Source organism: Ursus americanus, chromosome 21 (genome assembly GCF_024610735.1).
Source record: "Ursus americanus isolate L20-20 chromosome 21, mUrsAme1.1.p, whole genome shotgun sequence".
Lineage (NCBI taxonomy): Eukaryota > Metazoa > Chordata > Mammalia > Carnivora > Ursidae > Ursus > Ursus americanus.
Window position 1 is genome coordinate 11,497,142 of NC_142147.1, and position 14,560 is coordinate 11,511,701.

Sequence of the window (14,560 nt, forward strand, 5' to 3'; positions counted from 1 at the left end):
AAATGAGAAAGTAGGCTTCCTTTAGAAGGTCACGTTTGAGCTAAGACTGGAAGGAGAGAGTGAGCAGGAGGAGACCAGCCTGGGTGGAGGGAATATGGAAGGCCCAGAGATGGAACATGGTGTTGAGATATTTCAGAAGCAGCAAGCATGGATGGAATTGAGTGAGAGAAGAGGGGGAGTAACAGCAATGAAGACAGAGATGAAAGACGGTACACAGCGGGCAGAAGCTATTACAGAAGTAATACCATAATATAAGGTACGGGGCTTGTCTGTGGCATGGCATGAAATGGGAGCTGTTGTGGTTTCGAGTAGAAGGGGGGAGGCAGCACTGGAAGCAGGAGAAAGAGGCTGTTGCAGTAATCCAGGTTAGAGAAGGTGGGCCTGATTAGAAGAGGCAGAGGTGATGAGGCATGTTTGTATGATGTCACCTATCTTTTCACCCGTGAAGAGTGGCAGTGTTCAGTGCTGGTGAGAAAAAAAACCCCGCAGTACCATCTCCCAATTGTCAAGGGAAGGTCAGCCACCAAGAACGGCTGATTCCTCCCAATAGTTCTGTTGCGGTATAACTTAACATACAACAAGCTGCACACATTTAAAGTTTACAGTTTCATGAGTTTTAACACACCTGTGAAACCATGACCATAATCAAGATAATGAACGTATATCCATTATCCCAGAAGTTTCATCCTGCCCCTTGGTTGATCCTTAATGATTAATGATGTTGAGCTTTGTTTCATGTGCTAATTGGCCATACATGTATCTTCTTTGGAGAAATGTCTCTTCAAGTTTTTTGTTTTTGTTTTTTTTAAAGATTTATTTATTTATGTTGGAGGGTAGGGGTGGAGGGAGAGAGAGTCCCAAGCAGACTCTATGCTGAGCGTGGAGCCCAATGGGGCTCGATCCCATGACCCTGAGATCACAACCTGAGCCGAAACCAAGAGTCAGACACACTTAACTGATTGTGCCACCCATGTGCCCTTGTCTCTTCAAGTTGTTTGCCCATTTTTGAATTGGGTTGTTTTTTAGTTGTTGAGCGTTAGGAGTTCTTTATATATTGTGGATATTAATCTCTCAACACATATGTGATTTGCAAATATCTTCCCCAAGAACGGCTGAATTTTTAATGATATATTCATGTGATGAGTAGGAAATGAGGACAGATTAGGTGGAACAAGCTTTATTGTCTAGGACATTAATTGGGCAATTTAATTCTGTATTACTGAATGGCAGTATTTATGTCAGCACCCCAGAAATGCTCCTTTCCAGTGTATTTTTCCCCTAACAGTAACCACTGTCCTGCCTTCTGAGGCCATACATTAGTTTTGTGCATATTTAAATTATGAATTAGAATTGTAAGCTCCTTGAAGGTATGGTTTGTGTCCTTCTTTGTATGTGCATATAATGGTAGAAGAGTAGGTACATTTTTGCCTTAAGTCAGTATTTTTAGTTTTGAGTGGTTTATGCTGTTCATTTACATTCTGGCCACTCTGATTTCTGCAACTACAATATCTGTTTAGAATTAGGATTCTTTTGATTGCAGATAGCAGATACCTGGCCTAAACAGGCTTAATTTAAAAAGATAAGGAATTGTCTCACTTAATAGGAAGCGCAGAGGTCTCACTGGCTTCACATGGACCTCATTTCGACAATTAATAGTGTGGTCAATTTCCAGGGGCGCCTGGGTGGCACAGCGGTTAAGCGTCTGCCTTCGGCTCAGGGCGTGATCCCGGCGTTCTGGGATAGAGCCCCACATCAGGCTTATCTGCAAGGAGCCTGCTTCTTCCTCTCCCACTCCCCCTGCTTGTGTTCCCTCTCTCACTGGCTGTCTCTATCTCTGTCAAATAAATAAATAAAATCTTTAAAAAAAAATAGTGTGGTCAATTTCCAGTTTCTTTCCCTTCCTCCTTTGGCTCTTCTTAAGCTGTTGCTTTCATCTCTTGGGGCAAGAAAACTTCTCATGGCCCCCAAATGCCTGCCCCCAGCTGTTGTGGCCACTTCCTTTCTTTTTTATGAGCTTTGAGAAGGACAGAAACTGGGTGTTGGACAGGTGCTTTGAACTGTGGGTAAAGCTTTGCCTGAAGCTAGATGAACAAATGATTATCCTCTTTTGATTAATCCAGTTTGGTTCTGATTGTCTATGTTATTTACAACGTGAATGTTTCTTGCGAATCTCTACCACTCTGTCCTTTCCTGAGGCTGCCCAGGGAGTTACAAGCTCTATTGTTAGAAGGTCTGGTTTGGAGAATGTATTGTTTGAGAAGTATCTCTGCTTCCTTTTCTCATTTCACACTTTACTTCAGATAATGTAATGGTTTTGAAGCTTTAGCCAGGAGTCCCCAGAAAATTTTTCTCTCCTTTTCTCGCTTTTGCTTTTTCCCCCCAAGTCCATGAAACATGATGTAATAAGGTTCTCCTATGTATGTGAATGTTTATATCTTAATTTTTTTTTTTTCAGATGCTTAATCTGAAAGCTGACAGAGCCAGACATTATGTTGAAAGGCCTTAGACTTTTCAGGGAAGAGTTTGCAACATTTCTCCCGAGATCCCAGAAAATTTAAGATTAATTTTATAACCTGTGTCAAGGGACTATGTTTGTCCTGAATTGCTTGTTTCAAGGCATCTGAGAGCAGTTTCCAGCTTCTTATAGACTACGAGCTGGGATTGATTAGCCCCACCCCCCCAACTTCAAAGGTCTCTTAGTTCATTTCTTCAGACCATTCATTCCTCAGTGGCTGGGAGGGAGTTTGCTCTAAGTCAGCAGCAGGCTTGACTACTTGTTCTTCACAACCAATCAAGAAAAGCATTGCTAAATTGCAGCAATCTCCCAGGGCAGCTTCTCCTTGGCGAACCCTTCTTGCCTTAGTGACATGCCTTTCAGGAGTGTTTCCCAAACGTCGTCTGGCTTATACCATTTGCCATTACTTTGGAAACCTGTCTAGAAAAATTATACAAGGTCTACACACAAAAGTGTCTACTTTCCAGAGGGATTACTCTGAAAAACGGATCTGACCTCTGAAAAAGTCTTTCATGTCTATCATTGCCCTCAGTCTAAATTCCTTACCTTGGTTTGCTAAGTGTCCTGGCTTCTGCCTCCCCCACTCCAGCCTCTTCTTTTGCAAATGTGTGTCATTTGCATGATACACTTGCAACTCAGAATTAATGATGTTCTTGTACACCCATCATGCCATTTCCCTCCCCAGAAGGTATCTTCCCAACCTCACACCTTCCCCTCTTCTCACACCTTCTGACTCTTCTCCCTTTTTTCAAAACGGATTCTCCATCCCAGACACTGGAATATCACAGACCAGCACAGGACAGAGCATCATGAGGTTTTGTATACCAGCTGACTAGCTGCGATTTCTGGGTTTCTCCTGCCTCAAGATCTGGGACATGGACAGGAACGGACCTGCTACTTATGCCCTTCTGGGTATGGGGTTAAGGAAACAGAGAATATAATTGCTGAGGCCAGAGGCTTAGAAATCTTAGCACTTGGCCAAGGGAATAGGGAATAGGAAATCGGTCTATTAATGTGTGGTGATGAACATATATTTTACACATCAGGGAAATTATTGACATACAATATTAATGGTATATGTTATGAAATGTACAGAATTTCAAGCGATATATTTTATTTGATTGGAACCGTCATCTCTTTCTTTATGCTCAGCTTTTTGTCTTTGTTTCCTGTATGACAGCGGTTGCATACAGCTTGAAAAATACAAACAAAATGTTTGAGTGCATTTATTTTTTACCAAATGGGAATTTAATTGTTCTTCAAAAACTAGTTAGCATAAAAAAATCAAATTGGTTAAATTTGGGGCAGAGTCGGTATTTTAAACTTGATGTTTAAATTTAGCATTCTTTTGTATTTTTTCACATCTTTTACTTCTTGAACAGTTTGGTTAGTGGGAGCTGGGAATGCATCAAACACACTTGAGACATTCACAGTCCTTTCAGTGTTACTGAGGTTTAAAGGCAAGTGGGAGCCTATTGCCTCTGCTTGTTTCCAGAATAACACGAAGCAAGAGTAATTAACTGCAGTTGCTATAGATAATTACAAGTTGATTTTATTGAGAAAGTGAGCAACACTATACTTATGCAATAAAAAATTTATCAGACATACGGCTTCCCTCCCTCCTCTGTACCCAGCCCAAGGGGGAAACAAACCCTCAAGAAAACCTTATTTTAATGAGCACATTTCAAAGGTGCTGGATTTATGGGAGACATCAGGAAACACTGATTGCAATTACTGTCTCTGTTTGTCGTTCCAGACTTTACTGGTGCCATATTGGGACGAGGGGGGAGATGGGAGATAGAGGGGAAAATGGTCAACCAGCCCATTAGCCTGTGAAAATCACCTCTTAGCAGAATTGCCATATTACTTGGCTGGAAACCACAACAGCTTCGTTGTCACTGTAATTTAGAAACCATTTCTTTTTGAAGTTTAGTCATAGTTGATTTCACCAGAGAAAGACATATGAAAAACCTTCTTTAAATATTTCTATTTTCTCTACCTGTGCTACTTGCATCTGTTATCATTAGGGCTCTCCAGAAGGAAGCCGCTGAAAGCCCTAGGGTATCACAAATATAAACATACGATTTTGCATAGCAGTATTCTTTCGCTAAATTGATCTGCTTATCAAATAATTTAGCATTAATTACTTTATTGTATGCTAGTATTAGTCTCCTGACGTCATTATTATTTTATTCAGCCTGGCTTCCTTGCTAATACGTGCAGTAGACATCTCTATCAAATCACCAATATCAGGACTCTAGAGCAGGGCTCGGAGAACGTTTTCTGAATAAGGGGATGGCCAGATGATGAATATTTTTGGCTTTGTGGGCCTTACGGTCTGTGTCTTAGCTCCTCAGCCTCCGAAGGTGCATGAATGAATGGGCATGACTGTCTTCCAGTTACTTTGTATAAGCAGGTGATAGGCCTGGTTTGCCTGTGGGCTCCAACAAAGTTCACAGATGTAAATGCCTGTAGGGGCGAGGCAGGTTCTGCCAATGGGGGAAATGGCTGATGGGGACAGCCACTAGCAGAGAGCATGTGTCTTGTCTAAAAGGGGCAGCTGCTTCTTAGCTCTGCACTGGCTCAGGGATTACCAGATCTTGTAATTTATATTACAAGCTGAATGTTTATATTTTTATGCAAAGCACTTTTCTCAGTTGGTAGCTAACTTAGTTTTGTTAAGAAAATGTAGTGCAGGTCAAGTTTTACACCTTTGGCAGGCTCTTTTCTGGTCATTAAGATCTAGTTTTGCAAATTCAAGAATTTTCAGGTGTAACTATATATTGTAAGTAAGACATGCCTAGAGAATGTCATCAGACGTGGATAGCAAATATCTAGTTTTGCCGCTGCTAACTCCCATTTCTAGTGCCAATGACAGCTAATCAGTAATTGATTATACCGCTCTTTCCTGCTGAGCTTGGAGAAAAATTCAGTATGGAATAATTCTGTTCCAGGGCTCACAAAAGCCATGACCAATAAGTAGTTGTGTCCTCTGATATGTAGGGTATTCGTCATTCCTGTTCTAGAGGGTTCTCCTTTAAATGTTTTTGGGATTAACCTAGAAAAATGGTTATAGACTTTTTACTGTGGGACTTTATTCTTAAAGAAAACTTGCTGAAAGTTGCTCCTAACTAAAGAATGCTTGGGAAAACATGTATCAGAAGTAAAAAATAAGAAAAAAAAAAGGTAAAATTCTGTTCAAAAGGCAATATCAGATTTTAAAGGTTTATATATTATTTTAGAGAGAAAGCAGGGGTGGGGGTGGTAGGGGCAGAGGGAGAGGGAGAGAGAAGCTCAGGCAGACTCCCTGCTGAGTGTGGAGCCCAATGCGGGGCTTGATCCCACGATCCTGAGATCATGACCTGAGCCAAAACCGAGAGTTGGATGCTGATCTGACTGTGCCACCTAGGCGCCCTGTGGCAATATCAGATTTCAGATTCAAACTTAAGGAATTAAAGAATAGCCAAAGTTGGATGTGTCGTTAAAGGTCATTTAGTAACATTCCTTCCCTGAACTTGGATTTCTAGTCTGTTTTGTTTTGTTTTTTTTTCATCATGCCTGTGCAGAGTAATATGAATTAATAGTTATAAAGGGGGTTTCCTTCTTTTTTCCCCTTCCTTTACTGCCTTTGACCCTTCGGCACAGTTACTGTAGTGTAACACGTTCAGAATTTAGGAATTCCGTGTATGAGGTTGTGCCGTCCAGGGTGCACGTACTTTTGGATTGTGTGTGTGACGTGAACATGACACAGCCTAGGTGACACACGCTTCGTTGCCCATTGTGATCACAGGAAACTTTGCATCCTCTTATCTTCCTTCATCACTTTGTACGCTACCCTCTGCGAATCTAGACCGTATGTGTCTTTCAAGTTTGATCTTCTCCAAGAATTCTGCTCTACCCATTCTAACCTTCACTAAACCCGTCCCTTCTCTAAACTTCTTTACAGTTAAGACCTATACTAAATGAGCTGTGTAATGCTTTATTATGTTATTTGATTTAATTTGCAGGTTTTCTCCACCCTCAAATTAACATTTTCTTTTCCTGCCATCCAACCCAGGAAGGACTGTTAATGGGTGTGAACAGAGCGTTTTGTTTTCTAAGTAAGCGGTTAAGTACAACTGAATGCCTTCTCTGTGCCAGTTAGTAGGACTCTAAATGTGGATGAAACAGAAAAATGGACCCTCCCCTTGAAGACCAGAGTCTAGCATCTAATGGAATTTAAACTGTCTTTTTTCTGGTATTCAGTGATAAACGTTAATAACTTCACTAGAAAGAAAGCTCCACTGGGGTGAAGCTCTTTGATTCATTCATTGATAGAGCCCAAGTGCTCAGATCAGTGCCTCATATATAGTAAGTGCTTAATAAGTGTTTTGTAAATGAACTTTTGTAAGTTTTTATGTAGGGCAATCCCTGCAGGACTGTTCGTGTAGGCAGATCATGTTGTATGCCTTCGCTTCGTTTACATGTCTCTCCCCTCCTGTATCCCCGGATACATTGTTCTCGTCCCAGAAAAGTCAGTCTTGAGTATCCTTCTAGAATAGAATATCCTTCTAGAATAGACTATCCTTCTAGAATATTACCTGTACATATATACACACCTGTGTGTATGTGTTTGTATTTTTTACACAGATTATAACCTGTCAGTTTCTTTCTCTTAAAAATGTATCAGATCTATATCAGTGCATAGTCATATTACTTTCAGTGGCTACATAGTGTTTTATTGCCTGGACATTTCATAATTTATTTAACCAAAAACTTATTGATGGATATTTAGATTGGTTCTTTCCTTCCTCCCTCCCTCCCTCTCTTTCTCTTTTAGAGAGAGAGTGCGTGGGCATGCATGCATGCACGTGAGCCGGAGTAGAGGGGCAGAGGGAGAGAGAGAGAATCCCAAGCAGGCTCCATGCTCAGCATAGAGCCTGGATGATGCGGGTCTCTATCCCATGACCTTGAGGACATGACCTGAGCCGAGATCAAGAGTCAGCTGCTTAACTGACTGAGCCACCCAGTCACCCCTATTTAGGTTATTTCTGATCTTTTGCTCTTATAAACAGTGGTACAGTAAACATCCTTGCTCAAAAGTCATTTTGCAGTCTCTGCAATACATTCCTAAAAGTGGAATGGTGGAATTCCTTTAAGTTCAAAGTGTTTATGCATTTGTAATTTTGATAAGTGTCGTCAGATTGTCCTTTACAGAGTGTGAGTATGCCATTTTGCTACACTCTTACTAACACTATATTTATCAAAGTGTTTGATCTTTTCTGATCTGATAAGTTAAAAATATCTGTTGTGGCTTTAATTCGAATTTCTCTTATATGAGTAAGTTTGAACATCTTTTAAATGTTTGCCTACTTATTTCCTTTTATGTGTTCTGTCTTCATAACTTTTGCCCATTTTTCTGTTTGAGTATTGATCTTTGTCTTATTGATGTTCGGTAGTAGCTCTTTATATATTAAAAAGTTCTTCCCTGGCTGTGCTTTCTTGCTTATATTTCCATGTGATTTATAGAATCAGTTTGTCGAGTTACCAACCCCACTTAACTAAAAATCAGTCCTGTTGGTATTTTTATGGGGTTTGTGTCAAATTTATAGACGGGTTTAGGGAGAACTGGCATTCCCATGGTGTTCCGTTTTACATCCCTAGAACATAATATGTCTTTACATTCATTTAGATTTTCTTTTGTGTCCTTCAATAATATTTTAAAGTTTTTTTTCTTACAGACAATACACGTTTAAGATTTTTGCTGGATGTTTTAATATGCACCATTTGTAGGTAGCATTTTCTTAATTTGACGATTGCTTGGGATATATTTTTCCTGGTTGATTTGCAGATAAATAATAATTTGCAAAAAAGCATTTTTCTTACAAAAAAAAAAACCTTTTTCTTTTGTCTAATTATGGCTCATTTATTATGCAACTCCAGAGAGCACACTTGTGTTGGTCATTCCTTCCAGAATAGTGACGAGTCATTGTGGTGATAAAGGCAATTATATCCTAATTCTTAACTTTGGGAAGATTTCTAATGTTTCCCTATTAAAATATGATGCTGGCTTTGTGGTTGAGAGAGATCTGTATTTTATTGTGTTAAGGAAACTGGCCACTTATTATTTTATTGACGTTTTGATTATGGAAGGATGTGTTTTACTGAATATTTTGTGTATCTTTGGTGTCTGTTTTCCTCTAAGAATATGATGAATTTTACGTGTAAGCCTTTTCATATTGAACTATCCTTGTATTCCTGTGATAAGTTCTACTTGGTCATGGAATGTTATTCTTTTAATATGCTGTTAGATTTGGATTCTGTTTCCCTATATTTAAGAATTTTGCATTGATTCTCAGATGTGAGAGTGTGTGTGTGTGTGTGTGTGTGTGTGTGTGTGTGTATTTTCTTTTTGGATTTTGATACATATTATTCTGTCTTCATAAAAAGAATTTGGAAACTTTTCTTTTTCTATGCTCTTAAACAATTTAAAGTATATGGAAATAACCCACTCCTTAATTGTTTGGTAGAATTCTTCTTTAAAACTCCTGACACCTATGTTTTCCTAAGAGATAGTTCTTTGACAATGTTCTCTTTACCTTTTATGGTTTCATTAGCTTTTCTCCCCTTCTGGGGATGATTTTGGTAGTTAATATCTTCCTAAAAAACTGTCCATTTAATCCAGATTATCTAATTTATTTGTGTGGAATTGAATAAATCATCTTTTATTGTTCTTGGTATCTGTGGTTTTTTTCTCATCGTTTAAAGATTTTTTTGATTAAAGCATAAAGGACATGTTAAAAATATTTGAAAGAATGTGTTTTTTAAGAAAATATGATGTAAAAGGATATAGTTCACTTCCTATCCATTTTTTATTAAAACTAATTATTGCTGAGCTAATGATTATACAACCCAGAACCTGAGACGAGACATTTCCTTTCTGATCCAGCTCTTCTCTTTTTGACAGGCCCAGAAGAAGAAAGCGAGGATGACCCTCAGCTCGAAGGCAGAGACCCTGATACTTGGCATGTCGGGTTTAAGATCTCGTGGGACATAGAGACTCCTGGCTTGGCAATACCCCTTCACCAAGGAGACTGCTACTTCATGCTTGGTAATTAGGAGGGTCAAAGCTATATGGATACTCTGGTGTCTAAGTTTTAGATTACTGGCTACATATTTGGAATGTGTCCCTTTTTTTTTTTTTTTTTAAGATTTATTTATTTATTTTAGAGAGAGTGTGTGGGGGAGGGGCAGAGGGAGAGACTCTCCAAGCTGACTTCCTGCCAAGTGGGGAGCCCAACATGGGGCTTTGATCTCAAGACTCATAAGATCATGACCTGAGCCGAAAGCAAGAGTCGGACGCCTAACTGACTGAGCCACCCAGGTGCCCTTAGAATGTGTCTTTTGAAATAAGCTTTTTAGGTATTTTATAGCGATAGTGAATCTGCTACATGGAACTGGTATTTTTGTTTTTATTTCCTCATTTTTCTAGGTAGTACTCATCTGTAAAAGTTGCCTTTTTTTTTTTTTTTCCCCGTCTCCCATTCCAATAGTTTATGGTGTTCCCCAAATGTGCTAAATAGCTTTCAGGACTTTTCATCAGAGTTGCTCAGTCATCCAAATGAGCTTATTAGTCTGACGTATTAAGATGATTTCTGTATAAGTTCTTAGTGGAAGTTTTTTCAGTTTCGAATTTAGTTTCTTCTCAGGAGCAGCTGACCTGAAAACAGGGCCTTTCTCTCCACTTGTGTTGAGTTCTTTGGGCAGCAGTATTTCAGCTGTATTTAGGATTCGGTTAGCAGCTTTTGTTTTTGGCTCTTTGCTCTGAGTGTTTGGTTTTGGTTTTGGACTTTCTACTTGTTTTCCAATGCACAGCATATAGACGGTATGCTTTCTTAACTCACAAAGCCTCGCTGGGTTTATTCTGTTGCTGGCTTTAGCTCCTGACTATCTAGGGTTAATCTTACTCTTACCTGCTCGGGGATGTCTACTCACGTATTGGCTTTAGAACTGGGGAGCCCGAAGGCTCAAAGTGGATATTTATGAGAAGAATTATTTCTCAGTTAATTGAGTATATGTAGAGGGCCCGCTATGTTCTCCATGCTGTGTAAGGTTCTGGAGGAGATACTGGAAATGGATAAAACTTGGTCCTCGCCTTCTCGAAATTCAGAGTTTGGATTAGCTCTTTACGTCATTACCTCATTAAGCATTTTCCAAATTTTAGTCATTTACATGTCAGGTTCAAGGTTCTCACCATATCCCTGTGCTGCCTGTACTGTTAACTTGTGTAATATTTTTCTCTAAATAAATTCACCTTCTTTCTTTCACTGAAGTGGATGTATTTTAGAAGGAGATTTTATAACACTGTCTTAAGCAGAAGACCAGTATCACTTGGTTTATAATTAGAAGAGGTTTATAAACAGAGAAAGAAAGTGAGACAGAATTAAGACCTGCTGCTTTTGTTTGCCAAAGATCTTGAGTCCTGTTCTGTCTTTGTTAAAAGAGACGTGTCTCTGTTAGGTGTTAACTGTGTGATGGTACCAATCAGGGACTTTCTCCTTGTCAGCAGCAAGACGGGAAGATCATTATGTAGGAATTACTTTCCCATGGTGTGTGATTCAGTGGTGCTTGACGTTGTGTCCCTTCACCTCTTCAGTTCTTCACGTGGACTGATGGCCACCTTTGCAGAACAGTGATCTAAGCAAGCCCTGCCTCTCTTATTTTCCATTTGCATGTCGCTCTACAGTTCACGATTCAGTTGCACATAAGCAGTCTCATTCGCTCTGCAAACAAGCTTGTGAGGGAGATGGCATGGAGATTGTTCTGTGCTTAAGTAATTTGCCTAAGGTCACTGGGTTGGTACAGGGGATTAGGATGGTTTGCAGGTTTCATATACAATGCTTTTCCTGCTCTAAAAGGGACCGTTTAGACTTGATTCCAATACACTGAAATCTCTATGTGGGAACATTTTTAAGCCGAAGGTCATCTCTTCGTGAGACCCTCCCCTGCTTGCTGCGGGATCTGAGTTTCTATTATGAAGTCCCTGCCCCGTCGGCGAGCATCATTTGTAGGTTACAGATTATTACTAAGTTTTTAATGTACCACCCAGATACGGATATTTACTGTGAGTACAAATGGGTTTTAATTTCAGCCAATATTAACCACTTGCCTTTGGATACGTTTTCCAGGAGTTTCTATTAGCAGTTTGTATCTTTAAAAGAAGTGAGAGTCATTTGGTGCCATTCTGGTTTTTTTTCTTTTTAATTTTTATTTATTCATGAGAGACAGAGAGAGAGGCAGAGGAGGGGGAGAAGCAGGCTCCCCGCTGAGCAGAGAGCCCAATGCAGGACTCGATCCCAGGACCCTGGGATTACGACCTGAGCTGAAGGTAGACGCCTAACCCACTGAGCCACCCAGGTGCCAATTTGGTGCTATTCTAAATGGCTATATTAATTTTCTGCATATAGAAGTAGTAAATATACATTTTAGAAGTTCAGCTGCCATCCGTTTACTTAAGAACATCTTGTGTGCTCTTTTCTGATTATGAAAGTAAAATAGATGTTCATTGTAGAGAAAAGAAACACTGAAAGGTATGAAATGAAAGAAGAATATAAAAATCAGGTTCATACCTGTTTTGGTATATTCCTTTTCAGTCTTTTTTTCTGTACGTGTATGTATCTGGAATAATAGCAGTATGTGCATAACAGCCACATTGACTGGGGACTAACAACAGTTCAGGCATTCGTTTAATCGTCTCCATAACCCTAAACAGTAGATGATAGTTACATTGCGCAAGAATCAGCTCGGGTGTAACTGAAGTAGTGACATAGCCGTGGTTACACAGTTAGTAGGGTGTGTGGATTGGAACTTGTTCTTTTATCCCATTTGGGCTCTGACAACCTCTTCAAGCCCCCCCCCCCCCACTCAGGTGCTGATCCCCGCTCTGAGCTCCTGGGCCCCCCTCTCCCACCATGATGTCTCTGCTTCACCTAAAGGCTTTAGGACTAAATTGTTCAGGAAGGAAGGAGAAGATGACAAGAGTGTTCTATGTCCTTCTTTCTTTTCCCTTTCTTTTTAAAGTTATGTTTCTCTTGCCTCAGAAATAGATTAATAATGAAAATATTAAATAATGACATTGTTCTTTTTACCTTTATGTTATAATGAATATACATTTTTAAATATACATTTGTCCCTTTAGCTACTGTAGGTGATAAACTGAAGCAAGTGCTATTATTTTATAGGCGCTGATATGCAAGACCTCCTATCCATTCCTCATGTCCCAGCTCCTGCGTTCAGATGCAGGGGAAATAGCTGGTACCTTACTGATCTGGGCCGGGCACAGCACAAAGCCCAAAGCATGCTTTTAGAATATATTCATTTAGAATGTATTTTCTCTATTATTATTATTAAAGAAAAGTATTATTTTCTTTATTAAGATGTCATAGTCAGTTTCTAAAAGGAACTTTCCTCCATCTCCTCTTAAAATCAAACAAAAATAAAACCAACCATCGTCTATCGCTGCCTTTTCTCTGTACTTTCTAGAATCCAAATCCTTCAAGGAGCCCAGTGGTGGGACCTCAGCCCTGTGCTGATATCTGAAATCTGAACTTCATAGCACTTATGAAAAGGAAACAGTTTAGCTCAATTTATAATAATATATTGGTCTGCAGAGGAAGTGCAGGCTGAACCCTGCTGTCTCAAGTAAATACTCCAGGGGTGTCTGATGGGGAACGTGTCGGGTGCCTGTAATAAATCCACTGCCTGTGGAAGTGAGTGAAGGCCCTGCTGGCAGTGCCTGAGGACACGCTTAACAGGGGTTGTCACGGTTTTACTTTTAAATTGGAATCTTTGCCCTAATCTCAGAGTTAGACATGACCAGATTTGCAAACAGATTTACAATTTTCACTAATTTTCCAACCAGGACTTCAAAAAACACTTAGAGGGAAAAAAATACACCCTGGTCTTTCTCAGAGTAGGATGATTTACTTTGCCACAGATGTTTTCCATAGACTGAATGTAACCAGGGAGTTAGGGACTTAAAAAGTGGCTTGGAGACAAACTGTGGGTTTGTTTTTTGTGGAACAGATTATACAGTTCAAGGGACATCAACCAAATTATGTTCATTAACCAGGAGCCGGGTATGGAGATGGGCTGTTTGAGGACAAAGGTGAGTGCTAGGCAAACATTTGGGGCAAACCTCCTTTTTATCCATACCCCCCCTTCATTGATTACTTTTTACTTGTCACTGTTCATCACTGTTCTCCTGGCCTCTTTATTTTTGTTTCCTTCAATCCAAATTAAATCTCATTTTCAAATAGCTATCTCAAAGCTTCAGTTGCCAAGTAAAATTTCCATGGCCAAAAGAAAAAAAAAAAAGCAATGTAAATTGAAATGCACGCCGTCGCGTTTTTGGTTTTGCTTTCCTTCATCAACAGTTTAGGGCAGAATGATGAAAGGCCATTTCCTGTCAGGTGACCAAGTTCCAGACTCATGGCATTGTCTATTGGCTGTATGCTGTTCATCTTTCTCCCGAGTCTCTGCCTCCCCCGGACAACTAGTACTTCTTCATACTCGCTTCCCAGGGTTACTGGGAGGCCAAAGAAGAAAGTGCTTTGCAAGCTACGATTTGCATGTGGGGACCAACTGTGAAGATGAGGAGCTGGGCCATGGCATTACGGGAGAACCAGTGAGGCGAGTGGAGGACAGAAGAGCACTAAATATTGTGTTCTTATCCTGCTTCAGGCCCCGGGTTCTGCCATCTTGGCATGTCACTGTTTCATACATATATTTCCGTGACCACATAAAGGAACTGCAAGAAAGGGCCATCTCACCAACCGCTTCTTGAGGGGGAGAAGAGTTGAATCAGAGCTCTGTGGTACCCACACTCTGACCTTGGTTGAGGGCTGGGTTTACCTATGAAGCCTGGTCACTAGTGTTTTACAGATTAGTTTCACCTTCTTTGGAATACCTATGGCTTGAAGCAGCAAGACCCAGAGCACGGTGAACGCTTGATGTGGTAGAACCTGAGAATATGCCCTGCTTCTATTTTTGGCGTCAACATGAGCA

The 14,560-nt window shown here is 40.1% G+C and overlaps 1 protein-coding gene across 4 annotated transcripts in view; it reads left to right on the forward strand.

The window, feature by feature from the left end:
- The window catches only part of FTO (FTO alpha-ketoglutarate dependent dioxygenase), a 369,186-nt gene that overhangs the window by 121,819 nt on the left and 232,807 nt on the right, over positions 1 to 14,560 (forward strand). For all 4 annotated transcript variants that reach the window (XM_045806806.2, XM_045806805.2, XM_087870428.1 and 1 more), the window contains exon 4: positions 9,462 to 9,605. In XM_045806806.2, coding sequence (XP_045662762.2) covers positions 9,462 to 9,605 — 144 coding nt within the window. The remainder of the gene's footprint in view (positions 1 to 9,461; positions 9,606 to 14,560) is intronic.